The sequence below is a fragment of the Electrona antarctica genome (genome assembly GCF_951216825.1).
Source record: "Electrona antarctica genome assembly, chromosome: 3".
Lineage (NCBI taxonomy): Eukaryota > Metazoa > Chordata > Actinopteri > Myctophiformes > Myctophidae > Electrona > Electrona antarctica.
Window position 1 is genome coordinate 39,067,245 of NC_136808.1, and position 13,680 is coordinate 39,080,924.

The 13,680-nt window shown below is 41.3% G+C and overlaps 1 protein-coding gene across 1 annotated transcript; it reads right to left on the bottom strand.

The window, feature by feature from the left end:
* Window positions 1–496: 496 nt before the first annotated feature.
* dnaja2a (DnaJ heat shock protein family (Hsp40) member A2a) lies at window positions 497–13,391 on the bottom strand. The gene is made up of 9 exons (XM_079496784.1): window positions 12,972–13,391; window positions 9,728–9,787; window positions 7,203–7,432; window positions 6,591–6,671; window positions 6,098–6,231; window positions 5,157–5,353; window positions 4,379–4,523; window positions 3,270–3,397; window positions 497–2,009 (listed from the first exon to the last, which is right to left on the bottom strand). The coding sequence occupies exons 1-9, from the start codon at window positions 13,254–13,256 to the stop codon at window positions 1,815–1,817; spliced, it is 1,455 nt and encodes a 484-aa protein (XP_079352910.1). The 5' UTR covers window positions 13,257–13,391; the 3' UTR covers window positions 497–1,814.
* Window positions 13,392–13,680: the final 289 nt, after the last annotated feature.

Consider the following 13,680-nt stretch of genomic DNA (forward strand, 5'->3'; position numbering starts at 1 on the left):
TGGCACACCCGAAATCACTATATAGTTAATATGTGCGTGTGCGTTAGGTTGCGCACAGGTGAAAAACAACCATGCTGTTTTCGTGCTCGGACGCACCCACCCACACACAGAGCTCCGTAAGGGAGTGGTTGCACCACTCAAAAAAAAGGAAAAACACCCTACCATCACCAACTGAAACAAAGAAAATCTGTGATTTCACAGGACACTTCAAACCAATGACACTTTGGATTTGTGCCAGGGCACCACCTAGAGGCCTTGGAAAGGACATGCATCAATCAATGCATTTAGACTATTCAAAGAAATATAGGAATACAGAGACACCAATCCTCTGGAAACTAGGATCCAGGGTAAACCAAGAATATAGCTACAATAGAAATCAGGTAAACAATGAACCTAGCATCCGTCTAAATAATCTGCCATCTAACTGTGTTCAAGAAAAAAAACATTGATCAAATGCAATCTTCAACATTGAACTGGTCTTACAGACAGGCACAAGTAACGTTTGTCATTTTGTTTTATTCCAAAAGAATCACACCACTTTGAATAACAGCAGCTGATAAAGCTTAATGACAATCAGGAGTTCCATAATATTATACACAATAATATCCATTGTTCAGTTTGAACTTAAAATATATAGAAAGGAAAAAGAGATAAGGTAAAAACCTACAAAGAAACGAAAAAAGGTAAAGCATCAAAGAGACAAACAGCCTAAAATTGTTTTGTTTTTTTCTCTCTCCTTGTGTTCTGCCTGGTACACATCACCCAACTGAATGTCTGCACACACTTTTTAGTTTGCTTTTTTTTCGTTTTAAATTTTGTGTAAATACTGCGCAAACAAAATACAAAATGTCAAACAAGAAAATGCCCGTTTTCCTAAATGTGATGTGGATTTGACCGCAGGGCGAGATGGAAAGCGCATAGATGAGAACAGCCAGAATCAGATAAGGAAATGTAATAATTATTATTATTAATAACACAGTAGGTACAGAGTCCCCAATTACTCATGACCTGATAATCTAAAGTGGTCAGAACTGGACGAGAAAAGACCTGCAAATTTCACTGCATTCAAGACATTTTGTAAAAGATTTAGATTTTCTTAGTTTTAGTCTCAAAGAGTGTAAACTTTAACAGGTTTACCACAGCAAGTGTTTCACAAGCATCTGGTAAGAAAACCAAGAAAACCAAAATATCTGAATCAATTTCAATATGTCCGTTCTCCTAGACCCAGATCATTGGACCACCAAACGTGACCCAAATTAAAAGCTCACGAAATATCGCACTGCGACCAGTTTGTGAGCTTGTATCCCCGTTATGTTCTTTGCGCTACACCGACACATAACTAAGTATAAATCCGGCTATTAGTCCTCAGCGTTGTGCCCTGGGGCTTTCTGATCCCGCTTATTACACTGCAGTGAAACTCATATACATACATTTCCCCTGAAGTAGGGCAGGAGTTCAGTGTGCGTATATATGAATTATCCGCAAGAAACGATCATATCTGCATTTCAATTGCAATATGCCTCCACTGACAGCTAAATCATGAAACGGAAAAGTCGGATTGTATTAAACGACGATAAACTCACCAATATTGCACCTTAGTCCTGTACGGACAGCTTGGATTGTCCTCTTTGTCCGTGTTAAGCCACCATTGTCATATTATGAGCAGGTTTCTGCAACTGAGATTCTCTTTGGTGCAATATTGGTGAGTTTATTGTGGTCATATCTGTCATATGAATGGGCTGTCAATGGAGCGTATTCCAACATTTATGCAGATGGAATCCAGGTTGCTTGCGGCCATGTGTTTGCATGAAGGACTATTGGTGTGCACACTGCACACCGGGTCCGTGGTGGCCTCCTCCTCCTCCCTCTTCGTCGGAGCTGTCGTTGTATGCCTCTCTGCGTCCGCTGCTGGAGCCCTGGCTGCTGTCGTAGTCCTGCAGGTCAACCTCCTCCGTGTCACCCGTGATGATGGGCGTCTCAGACCGCGAGGGGAGAAGGTCCTCCAACTCCTAAAAGGAAAGACAAAAATCACAGGTCGTTCAACACTCGGAGGAACCAGATCCAGCATGGAGGAACAGTTTCCAGAACGGGTTTATGGCACGCCTATTATACAATTACAATACTAGAGGTTCTCCAACGTTTCAAGGCCAATTGGGTTTCATTTGTGCTACACAAGAGTTGCAGGCTTCAGCGAGCAATGCCGGGAGGTCAGTGAGGAGTAATCTGACATGGCCAGACACCAAGGACATATATTTTTGCGCTGGCAGATTCGTCTGGTTATCAGGCGAAAGTGAAAGTGAGTAGTCACTGCCTGGATATGATGCTTAGGATGTTACCCTGTGCAGACAAAGAAATCCTTTGTCTAATTGCGGACGGTTTGCCTTGGGACTACATTCTGTGTCAAGGTCACACACACAACTAGAACAGACTTATTGTCTATGGAACACCGTTTTATCTCATGTCTGCTACAACTCCCTCACAACAGTCATCTTTCATGTTGTTCTTTGGCCACCTCCCTTGAGACCTTCTGTAGAGCAGGGTTTCTCAAAGCAGGTTCTGTAGCACCCTAGGGTGGTGTGACGCAAGAGCCACAGAATACTTTTGATAATATGATTGCTTTTGGAAAAATAAATAAAAACAGATTTAGAAAGCACCCACTCCTTGGGGTGTTTTTTTGTCACTGTATATTTGCACATACATGAAATTTGTCCTCTGCATTTAACCATCCACCCATCCAACAACTAGGAGCAGTGAGCAGCCATTCTACGGCGCTCGGGGTCTTGCTCAGGGACACACAGACACATTGCTGGCCTGGACTCAAACCTGGGACAACCAGGGAGGGAGGCAGGCTCACTAACCACTCAGCTATGGCCACCCCGTGCACAAAGAAAAAACTGAACCGTGGATTTGGTGAATAGCCCAATATTAACTTTTTTTTACCCAGCTGAGTTTATTTTATACCGAAAATGTTTTTCAGACTAATCATCCTGCTGATGTTAGGAGCCCTGCATCCAGCTGAAAACAAAGAAAAACTGTCACTGATGACAGCTTGTTTACATGCTTAACAGACATTTGCCGCCAACATAGAGCCTTTGCCAACAAGGCCAAATTGTTTTCAGCTTTGTTCCCATAACCGTCACAGAATTCTACTGCTAATTAACAGCAATAGTTTTAACACATTCACAGTTTGATATATTAGTGCGTCTTACAGTAGACACAATGTTATTCATATAATATATGCAAATCAGTGCCAACACGCGGGGTCTTACCGTGAGTTTCTCAGGACTGATCCAGTTGTTTTCAGGGAACTGGACGTCAAACTTGATGTACAGGTCTCCCTTTTCAAAGGGATTGCGGTACTGTGGCATGCCTTCGCCTCGCACCACCCTCACGGAACCTGGACAACACAGTGCATCACATTAAACAGTGGACCAATTCCAATGTCCTCCCTGAACCAGCATGGTTCTTTTCAAAATACGACACCACCGGCGTACACCGAAGCATAAATCGGATGGCTTGGCCTCGTTGCAAATCTGTGGTCTGAACTAGGCTAGCCTGTAAATAAAGTCCAATGGGGAAGCACGCACATCTCAAAATAATTCTACAGGTGCTCAACAAAAATAGATACAATGATGAAGGAAGGCAGTCGGCACAGGAAACAGCTAGGTAAGACCTTAGAGTATATATTAACCCATTTAGGCCTGACGTCGAAATTTAAAAAACAATCTTCTAAATCCTCCAATTTTCTGAAAAAAATATTTTCACGATTTTTCAAAAATAGCAGACCTACGAGCTCGTAGCGCGCCACTCAGTGGCGCGCTATGAGCTTGTAGATCTGCTATTTCTCAATAGCTAAATTACAGCATAATGTTTAAAACACCAAAAGGGGTTCCCGCCCAAAATGGGTTAATAGACGGCACCCGGAGGAAACCTTGAGGCGAAATGGACATAGTGGCCGAATTTGGTATTGCAGCTTGGGGCCAAGGCTGGTCCGTTGACCATCATTGCGCATGTTCATGATGACACGTGAACGCCGTTTCATACGTGAGCGCGTGCAATGATAGTCAATGGCTAGCGCGTTCACGATTTGGCCCAATCCATCCCAGAATGCACTCTGTTCCTACCCGGAAGGAGGAGTGAAATCGCCTCATGCGCTTTTGAGCAACTTAATGCAAGTGGATGGGAGGAGAAATCAGGTGCCGTCTCTATTAATATATACTCTAAGGGTAAGACAGGTAGGTAAGACGAATATACCTGACGAAGACCCACCCACACAGGTCGAAACATTGTTGTATCCTTAAATAAAATTGCTTCTGTGAGCTTCAGACCAATGTCTTCCATCATCACGGAAGTAGGCTGTAAAAACAAAAAGACTAACCTGGCTGGATGATTTTGCCAGCAGGGTACTTGACGACGATCTGTCTGCTGTCCAAGTGCTTCAAGGTGAACTGGAAGCCACACAGCGCCTCAACCAGGCCAATCTTATGGGTCATGTGAATGTCGTTGGCCTCTCGTCTGAATGTCTGCACAAAAGAGACCAAACCAAAAAGAATGAATAAATACATTAGGCCTTGTTTCAGTTTGCCCCAAATCCAATTTGTCGCAATTTATTTTATGCAGTCTCTGAACCCATAGAAATAGATGTTTGAAATGTTGTTTGAATCACATTCCTTAGCCTTGTGTTCAGACTGCATATTACAAACTATCAGACTCCAACTTGGATAATAATTCAGATTAAGGACCAAGATGAAATGTATCAACAATTAGACCTCAACTCCAAAACATAGTTATGAGCTTAACAACCAGCAGGCTAACCATTTAGGCATCAGGACTGCTAATTTTATCCATAGATGTAACACCCACTGACACCTATTTTGTGGAAAAGCTTTAAATAGTTAATGCTCTATTGTGCAATTTTCCTTAAATGTTATTTTTCTAATCTGTACGGTTTGGGGTGGTAGTATTTGGTCTCCGTGCTCTTCTATTTAGATCCTGTGTCTAGGTTGGACTACATGATCATGGTTCTGAATTTTTAGACCACGGACCCCCATAACTCTACGAGTTACAGACACGTAAAGGTCTATTTGGTTAACAACTATCACTAATTTAGCTGGGGACGACACTATGGAGTGGAGTAAACGCTTCTCTGGACGTACGTCGTGTTCCTTCTCCTGCAGGACCAGGACGATGTCACCGGGTTCCACGCTAGGTGCCTGGTCGGCCTCTCCTCCGAAGGTGATCTTCTGTCCGTGCTTCATGCCTTTGTCCACGTGAACCTCTAGAATCTTCACCTCTTTGATCACCTTCTTGCCCTCGCACTTTTTACAGCGGTCCTTCTCACTGATCACCTCACCTGCACAGGAACGCAAATAATTTACTTACTGTTCTGTGACATTTGTTCTAAAGATTGTTGGTCAACCACTTGAGACTGTGCATTCATATAATAACAGCATGCTAAGTTTGACGAGGAATTTCCCTTCAAACACTAGCTATGTTTTGAATGGGGAATACAAGTTGCTACATAACCTTCAAAAAGGACATACAAAATGTCCAAAATTCAATAAGGTACTACAGAAGTCCTTTGTTCATTAGTCAATGTTTAGAATCTGGCCAGGGGTAAGCAGCACCGTGGACATCATTGCTCGTCTTTATGTATGTAATCTATTAATTTGTGTAGCATACAAGGCTACTGTGTAAGACAACATTTCAGTGAAAGCTGATAAAGTAATATCGTATTGTATTTTAATGATTATTATTTTCCATCTACCCAACAAAAAACAAAGTGCTCTATGTGAAGAATTTTAAAGGCAAACAAAAACAGTGTTTAACCTACAAGCAACATGTTTGTTATGTTGCATGCAACATGCTTGTTATTTTCTAACAATTTTGACATTTTTTTTGACAATTTTCACTTATGATGACATGCCCAAAACCTGGCACCTGGCTGAAAGTGGTTAAATTGTGATAAATATGTTTTCATATTCTGAGTTACATTCAACACAGAGTCATATCAACAGTTAACTCAACACTGAGTCATCTGCTCAATCATAATACCATAGTAATGATTCAACACAGTGAGTCATGCTTGTATGAATACCTTCTCCATTGCAGTCTGTGCACACAGACTGCATCTGTTGCACCATCCCTGGAGCCAGCTGCCTGATCATGATGCGCATACCACGCCCCCTACAGGTCACACACTTCTGTACAGCCCCCGTCTTGCCCCCCTGCCTGCAATCACACACACACATTAATAGTACATCTCTCGAGTCGAATATTACTTGACGATTATATAGTCACCCAAATAAATGTAATTAATGATTGAATTGTGTTTTTTGTATTGAATTTTGGAACATATGAATACAAAATACATTTCTGTTTGGCTTATAGGCTTTGCAAGCAAACATTGCAAAGGGCAGGTATGACAATAACTTAAATATACACAGAAATTACAAATGACCAGTATACCAATATAATCAAAATACATACCGGTAATGAACTACGACTAAAATAGGAAAAGTCCGATACCAATAATCAAAATACATAATGAACTAGGACTAAAATAGGCCAAGTTTAAATTTTTAACTTACCCATTACAAGTGCTACACAGAACATTCTTGCTAAGCTGTAGTTTGGTTGTTTTGCCATTGTAGAGGTCTTCTAGGGACACCCTGGTGGGAAAGGAAAATCGCTTATTTAGAGACAAGACAAATAAAACGTGGACATTTTGCTTACAGTCCAGGTGACACCTAGCCAGATTTCCAAACCTCACCAATACATAGGCAAGTCAGGAAGTGACTCGAAATTAACATTGGAAGGTTCTGTCCCAGCCCACACCATAGACCAATCAGAAGCCGTGGCTCCTGGGTGCGGCTCGCACCCCTTGGAAATGGCATGATTTCCAGACCAAGAAGTTAAGTGAGAAAAAGAAAATCTGCCGAACAGAGCGAATCAGTCTGAATTCCAGGCTAGGCGACACCATCTAAAATAAAAACTATCACAGGCATCTTCTAAGTCCCAGAATCTCTATGGCACATATCTCGTTGTGAGATTGTAGAGTCAGTGTGTGACATGCTAACATAGAACACCATGCTGGCTTCCATGTCATCAAAATGACTGAATCAGTTGTGGCGACTGAGAACTTGAATCCATGGAAATGATAATACAATTCCAAAAGAGAAAATGCTGAGCCCAAGCCTTACTTGAGAGGATGGACCATGTCTTCTCCTCTCCTTCGGCCTCCATTACGTGCGCCGCGGCCCTGGCCTCCCATGAAACCAAACAGGCCGCCTCCAAAGATGTGGGAGAAGATGTCGTCCATCCCCGCTCCACCCCCCCCTCCTTCCCGGAGGCCTTGCTCCCCGTAGCGGTCATATAGCTCCTTCTTCTCCGGATTGGTCAGAACCTCATAGGCAAAACTGATCTCTTTGAACTGTAGGTTTGAAGAGGACAAGAGCAGAGAGAGGACAAACTTATAGGTGCAGTAAGTGATATTTAGTTAGTAGCTAGTGTTCAGTAGCAGTGAATTAGAGCTGCCTTTCCAGCTCTAATTTAACCCATTTTGACCCGAGATCAGATTCTAAAAATGTCTTCTACATCCTGACAGTTTTCTGAAAAAGCTATGTTTCTGTCAGTCGTTCTTCGATTTTTCAAAAATAGCAGACCTACAAGCTTGTAGCGCGCCACTCGGTGGCGCGCTATGAGCTTGTAGATCTGCTATTTTTCAATAGCTAAAGCATAACATAATGCGAACACCAAAAGGGGTTCCCATCCAGAATGGGTTCAACAGAACATGGATTTTCAGGTGGGGACTGGGAATACTCCCAACCTTCCGCCGTAGTCTGAAAACCCACCTTTTCAGACTCCATCATGGCCCATAGCACTTACCGTACCCCATTAGATAGCATTTCTGTAGACTTAGATAGCATTTGATACAGACTTATAGCATGTTATGTAGACAGCACTATAATAGCATTGTATGTAGTCATAGCACGTCATAGTACATATGTATAGCATAGTATAGTATATATGTATAGTTTCATTATATAGATATTCCACTGTTACGTTATTAGCTTAAGCATGTTTCATGATAAATGCTTTTTTATGTGATGTACTGTATTCCCATGCTTTTTTGTTCTTGCTTAATGTAAATCGCTCTGGATTAAGAGCGTCTGCTAAATGCCTAAATTGTAAATTGAATACCACTTTCATCTAATCAGGAGAGTGAACTCAACAGGACAAACAAGATTTCTTCAGTGTCACTCCAAATCCGCCAAATCATTGTGATAGGATTCTTTTTTTACATGAAGCACTTGAACCCTAGCATCCCAATTTTCCCATTAGCCGAAAATAGCAGATCTACCTCGGACAAGGGATGGGGGGGCTTAAGTGGTAAACTGTCTGAAAATACACATTAACAAGAATCCAACACAGGTTAACAGTACACAATGATAGTGTTGTCAAACAAGTCTATGAAATCTATGGAAGAGTTTAATCTGCAACACCTTTATACTATAGAGAGTATGCACATGCATGATTTTCCCATCAGGACACGGCCCTCTCATCTAGACTGAGTGGCAAAACATTGAGCAGCATGGAGAGTTGGAGTTTGGAAGCGCTCGTTGGAAATCACTCAACCGTCCTGCGTACCACCTGTTTCTAAATGTCACATAATGCAGGAGGCAGCAAAATGTTGTGTTATTGAAAACAAGCACTTCCAAACTCTGACACTTCTGTCAAATGCAGGGCATTTGACAGAAAGTCAAGATTTTTATGAAACAAAAACTTTGCAGATAGAAAAAGGATAATTCAAGCTTTTCATACAGCTGCAATGTTGGTGAGTTTAACATTGTTTAATGCAATCAGACAGGACCTTTCTGTTTGGATGAATGGGCTGTCAAGGCCAGAAAGTAGTTTTTTGCCACTCAGTAACTTCCAGGTACAATGATGTCATGTGCATACCCTCTATATGTAGCTTCAGCTCTCCTTCAGCTAAGGAGTCATTGGCCTGAAAAATATAATGCTTCAACCTTTTTAATGAAAAACGTTTGCTCCAACCTTTTTAATGAAAAAGATGTTGTTTTAACGAACAAATATAAATTACCCTACCTAAGCACAGTGTTACTATGTGTACACTGTACACAGGGTCTGAAACTTCATCAGCCACTGTCCTCAACTAATTTATTGACAGAATTGATTGTTTTATATTGAAGACCCCAAATTCACGACCCCTGCACCGGAATTAAGGCAGCGACGCTTTAGTTATGAGCAAAAACCTCAATTTGGGAAAAGAATCGGAAGAAAAAAGGGTTTTCATTTTTCGGTTAACATTGAAGTGGACGGAGGGGAATCTTTTTACTGATTGGAACCTTTTTAATGATGGCTTTCAAGTGGGCTCTGATTCCAGAACCAGAGCCAGAGCTTTAAGACGTCTGGGATCATTTCATGTCACTTGTCACATGCTAGGGTACACATGACCAGCTCATTCCCCAGGAGATTTTCTGAAATGTCATGAGTCCATAGTTACATGCATTTATTGCAACACATGCTTTTATTTCTTATTAGCCGCCTTACTCCGTCAGTGTGCTTTGTAGGGCCTTCAGAAGCTTTCAGCGATTAGCTTTCATCTAAGTATTTTGAAAATTGTGAAAAGCTTAAAATGAAAACGAGCTACCGGGAGTTTAGAGGAATTAAGACGAGAAATGTCATATGGTAAATGTATGCTCACCTTGTCACCAGCATTTGGGTTTTTGTCAGGGTGATATTCTTTTGCCAGTTTACGGTATGCCTAGGAGAGAAAAAAACAGATGTTAATCTAAACAGAGGAAATTACTCAAAATGTTTTTGAGTGGTGCAACCACTCCTATAGACAGCTGTGTGTGTCCCTGGGTCTGTCTGTCCAAGCACGGAAATAGCGTTTGTTCACCACCAAGTGTCACTGTTGCACAGCCTAACACACAGACACACAGGCCAGGGAGGAGGGCTTGTACAGTAGTACAGTACCACTCACTTCAGACGGGTCTGATTTTTAATTAACATTAACCTTGGGACACAACTAAACTAGACAAAAGTAAATGAAAATCATACAATACAAGCTTACTTATGTAGTGTATATAAGGACAAGGTTGGCAGACAAATTAAAAACAAAATGTCATGACAAGCTCACAGCCCGTCACAACACGTTGTGAGCTTGTAGATCTGCTATTTTGCCAAATGTTGGACTAGAATATGGACACTAGCCTATAGTTTAAGAAGTGCTTAACCTATGTGAACCTTAGAGTATATATTAATAGAGACGGCACCCGGAGGAAACCCTGAGGCGAAATGGACATAGTGGCCGAATTTGGTATTGCAGCACTGGCCCAAACACATTAACGCGCTGGTCCGTTGACTATGATTGCGCATGTTCATGATACTTGAACGCCGTTTCATACGTGAACGCGTGCAATGATAGTCAACAGCCAGCACGTTCATGTGTTTGGGCTCAATCCATCCCAGAATGCACTCTGTTCCTACCCAGAAGGAGGAGTGAAATCACATCATGCGCTTTTGAGCAACTTAATGCAAGTGGATGGGAGGAGAAATCCGGTGCCGTCTCTATTAATACTCTAATAGAGACGTCACCAGGCTGGCCTTGGACTTTACTTTTCCCTGTGGATCTAACCATGTGAAAGATACATTCGTGGACTATGTGGTTCAAACCCGACAATATGCTGATACTCTATGCACCTTATTTCATGTACAATTCACCGATACTCTCTTTAGCAAATAACACCTTAATGTCTGAACCATGTACATACTGTATATACCTGCTGCTAGTACCGTCCATGTTTATTCACCTTATGTCTAACCTTACCTACATACTACCAGTATCGCAACGCGTTTCAAGCTTTTTTCAAATAACTGATTTACATAATGGTTAAACTGACTTTGAATATTCAATAATATTGCTGGGGAAACCTGGAACGCCCGGCGGACCCCACTTTGAGAAAAACTGATCTAAAAGTAACGGTTAAACAAGAACGCACCTGAAAGCAAAAAAACAACAAGTCAACACTTTAAAATGAGCTGCTCTCATCTTCAGTCCACAGCAAGGAGACACATTACTCCAACTCTTGAACTTGCTTGGCTTGTTTTCCGTTCATCGAAACTGCTTTTTGTCAAACAAAATGACATGTACCACCAAGGACAGGCACATCAAGCTTTTAGTTTCAACAGAGCCTTTTTATTTTGATCAGCCTAAACTAGGTTACAGCTTCTATTACGTTACACTAGGCCTGGCTGTCACAATTATTGCATAATCATTTAATGGCAATTATTTTGCGCAATCATAATCATTTCCATGTTGAAAAATGTTCATACAGTTTCCAAAAATAGCAGATCAGCTTTTTCCGCAATTTTTATAAAAGTATAAAATGATTAAGATATTGTCAGTCATTTTAACCCATTCAGGACGGGAACGCCTTTTGGTGTTATAAGCATTATGTTATACTTTAGCCATTGACAAATAGCAGATCTACAAGCTCTGATTTCCACGCTATGCTCTTGTAGATCTGCTATTTTGAAAATGTGCTGCACATCTAGAATATTCTCTCAGAGTGTGTTTTAAACTCAAATCTTTGCTTCTGGGGGGGAGGGGGGGTCCCCTGGAACAACATATTTTCTGGTTTAAAACTGGTTGGCTGACATAGGTGGTTCACTGACATAGAAACATGTCTTTCAGAAAACTGTCAGGATTTAGAAGTCATTTGTTTTTGTAGAATCGTCCTCAGGTCTAAATGGGTTAAGTAACCGTATTTAGTCATATCTTCCCTGCATAATGTTTTATTACAAAGCTTAATTAAAAGAAAAAAACTAAATTATTTTTTAATTCATTATGTTCTAATGTTCAATGCCAAAAACAATTATAATCGTTGATCCCAATTATTTCTATGACAATTAAACGTCAACTGAAATGTTGTAATCTTGACAGTCACTTGATCATGGATATTGTTGATCAAAATTAAAACACAGTACAATACAGTTATTCATACAGTATAACCGTATTGCATTATATTAATGTAGGCCTACATGACATGTAGGAAATGCAGTTAGTGATACTGTAAGCTGAAGATGACCCCCATGCTAACATGAGGACTAGCCGGCTAGCATTAGCTTGACAACAAGATAACAAGCAACGTTATCAATGTCATCAATATGTTAACATAACGTTCATTTAAAAAAGGAAGCTCAAATTCACTTCAAACGAATTTGTCAAACGCATAATTTTGTTTTCCTCCAAACCAACCAAAACACACTGAGACCTGACAGTCATGTCAGTAGAATTCAAGTCCCTTGAACGTGAATTTGTTAAGTTGTCTTTTTAAGACATTTATAAGGCCTTATTTGGACATAGATTAATTTTTAATGACGTGATTACATTCTCGGACACCCTGAGGCTATCATTTCAATCGGCCCAGTAGCTAGCCAGATAGCTAACCGGGTCCGTTACCTACAGTAGGAAGGACAAGGCCAGTGCATTCGTTAAGTCGCACGAGACTCTTAATTTTCAGCCCGACGGAAATAAATCAACCAATTTCCCAGCGATAAGAATGTCGTCATGTGATGCCTTCACGCGTCACATGGGCACCCTTTTCTGTTGAGAATGACGCCATTCTCCTCGGGGGAGAGAAAAAGGTGAAAGGACTTTAAAACGAGCCTTTTAGCGGTGCTAAACTAAGCTAACTAGCTAAAGCCGGGGAGCTAATAATTTCGTCGTACGGCGGTGTGACGCACCGGCCAAACAAATGCAGATCTACAAGCCCACAAGGTGTCGCATCCGCGACGCCTTGTGAGCTTGTAGATCGGCCATTTGTTTGCGGTTAGCATTATAAGCTAGCATAAGGCTAGCATTTCCTGGTTGTGTGTGAGCGTTGTGTGGGTGGCTTTTAAACCTCCGCATTTATTATTTTTCTTCTAATAATAATCGTTACCTTCTTGAGTTCGTTTTCCGTGGACGTCGGAGACACTCCGAGAATGTCGTAGAGTTTGGTGTCGACAACGTTCGCCATGGTGATGTTTGTTGAGCCGACAAAGTGATGGTGAGGAGGAGGAGAGAGCAGAGCGGAAGAGGAAGGAAACGGGGCGGGCTCGACTTCTTCTTCTCTGGGTGCAGCTGCAAAATGGTGCACAGTCACCACCTGCTGAGCTGTTGCATCTACCGCAGTCAGGGGGTATAATAAGAACTGATGGAATCTACCTAGGCTAGAATCTACCATAGACTGTAAAATATAGGAATCTATACACACTGTTGTGGAAATTATACTAACACAATAACACTTAGACTAAAATATAAGGTGAGGACAAGATGTGATGAGGCATTCAGTACAATTTAATAGAGATCTCTAGAGCACAACCATCTTCCAGCATGTCAGATGACTGAACTCTAGAACAATACATGTGTGTGAATTTTATACAGTCTTACTCAGAGAAGGAGGAGTAACTGTTGGTCACATGACCAGACAGGTAGCCTCTACATCAGACAATGGGATAAATCTAATTAGAATGACAAGTGGTCCAGTTTTAAGAATTAGTAGTGTGAGTGCAGATTCACACAATTATGTTTGAATTTCATATTTTCCATTACAACACACATACATGCCTGTCATTTTAGGGCCAATGCCCCTAATTTCACTGACGTGT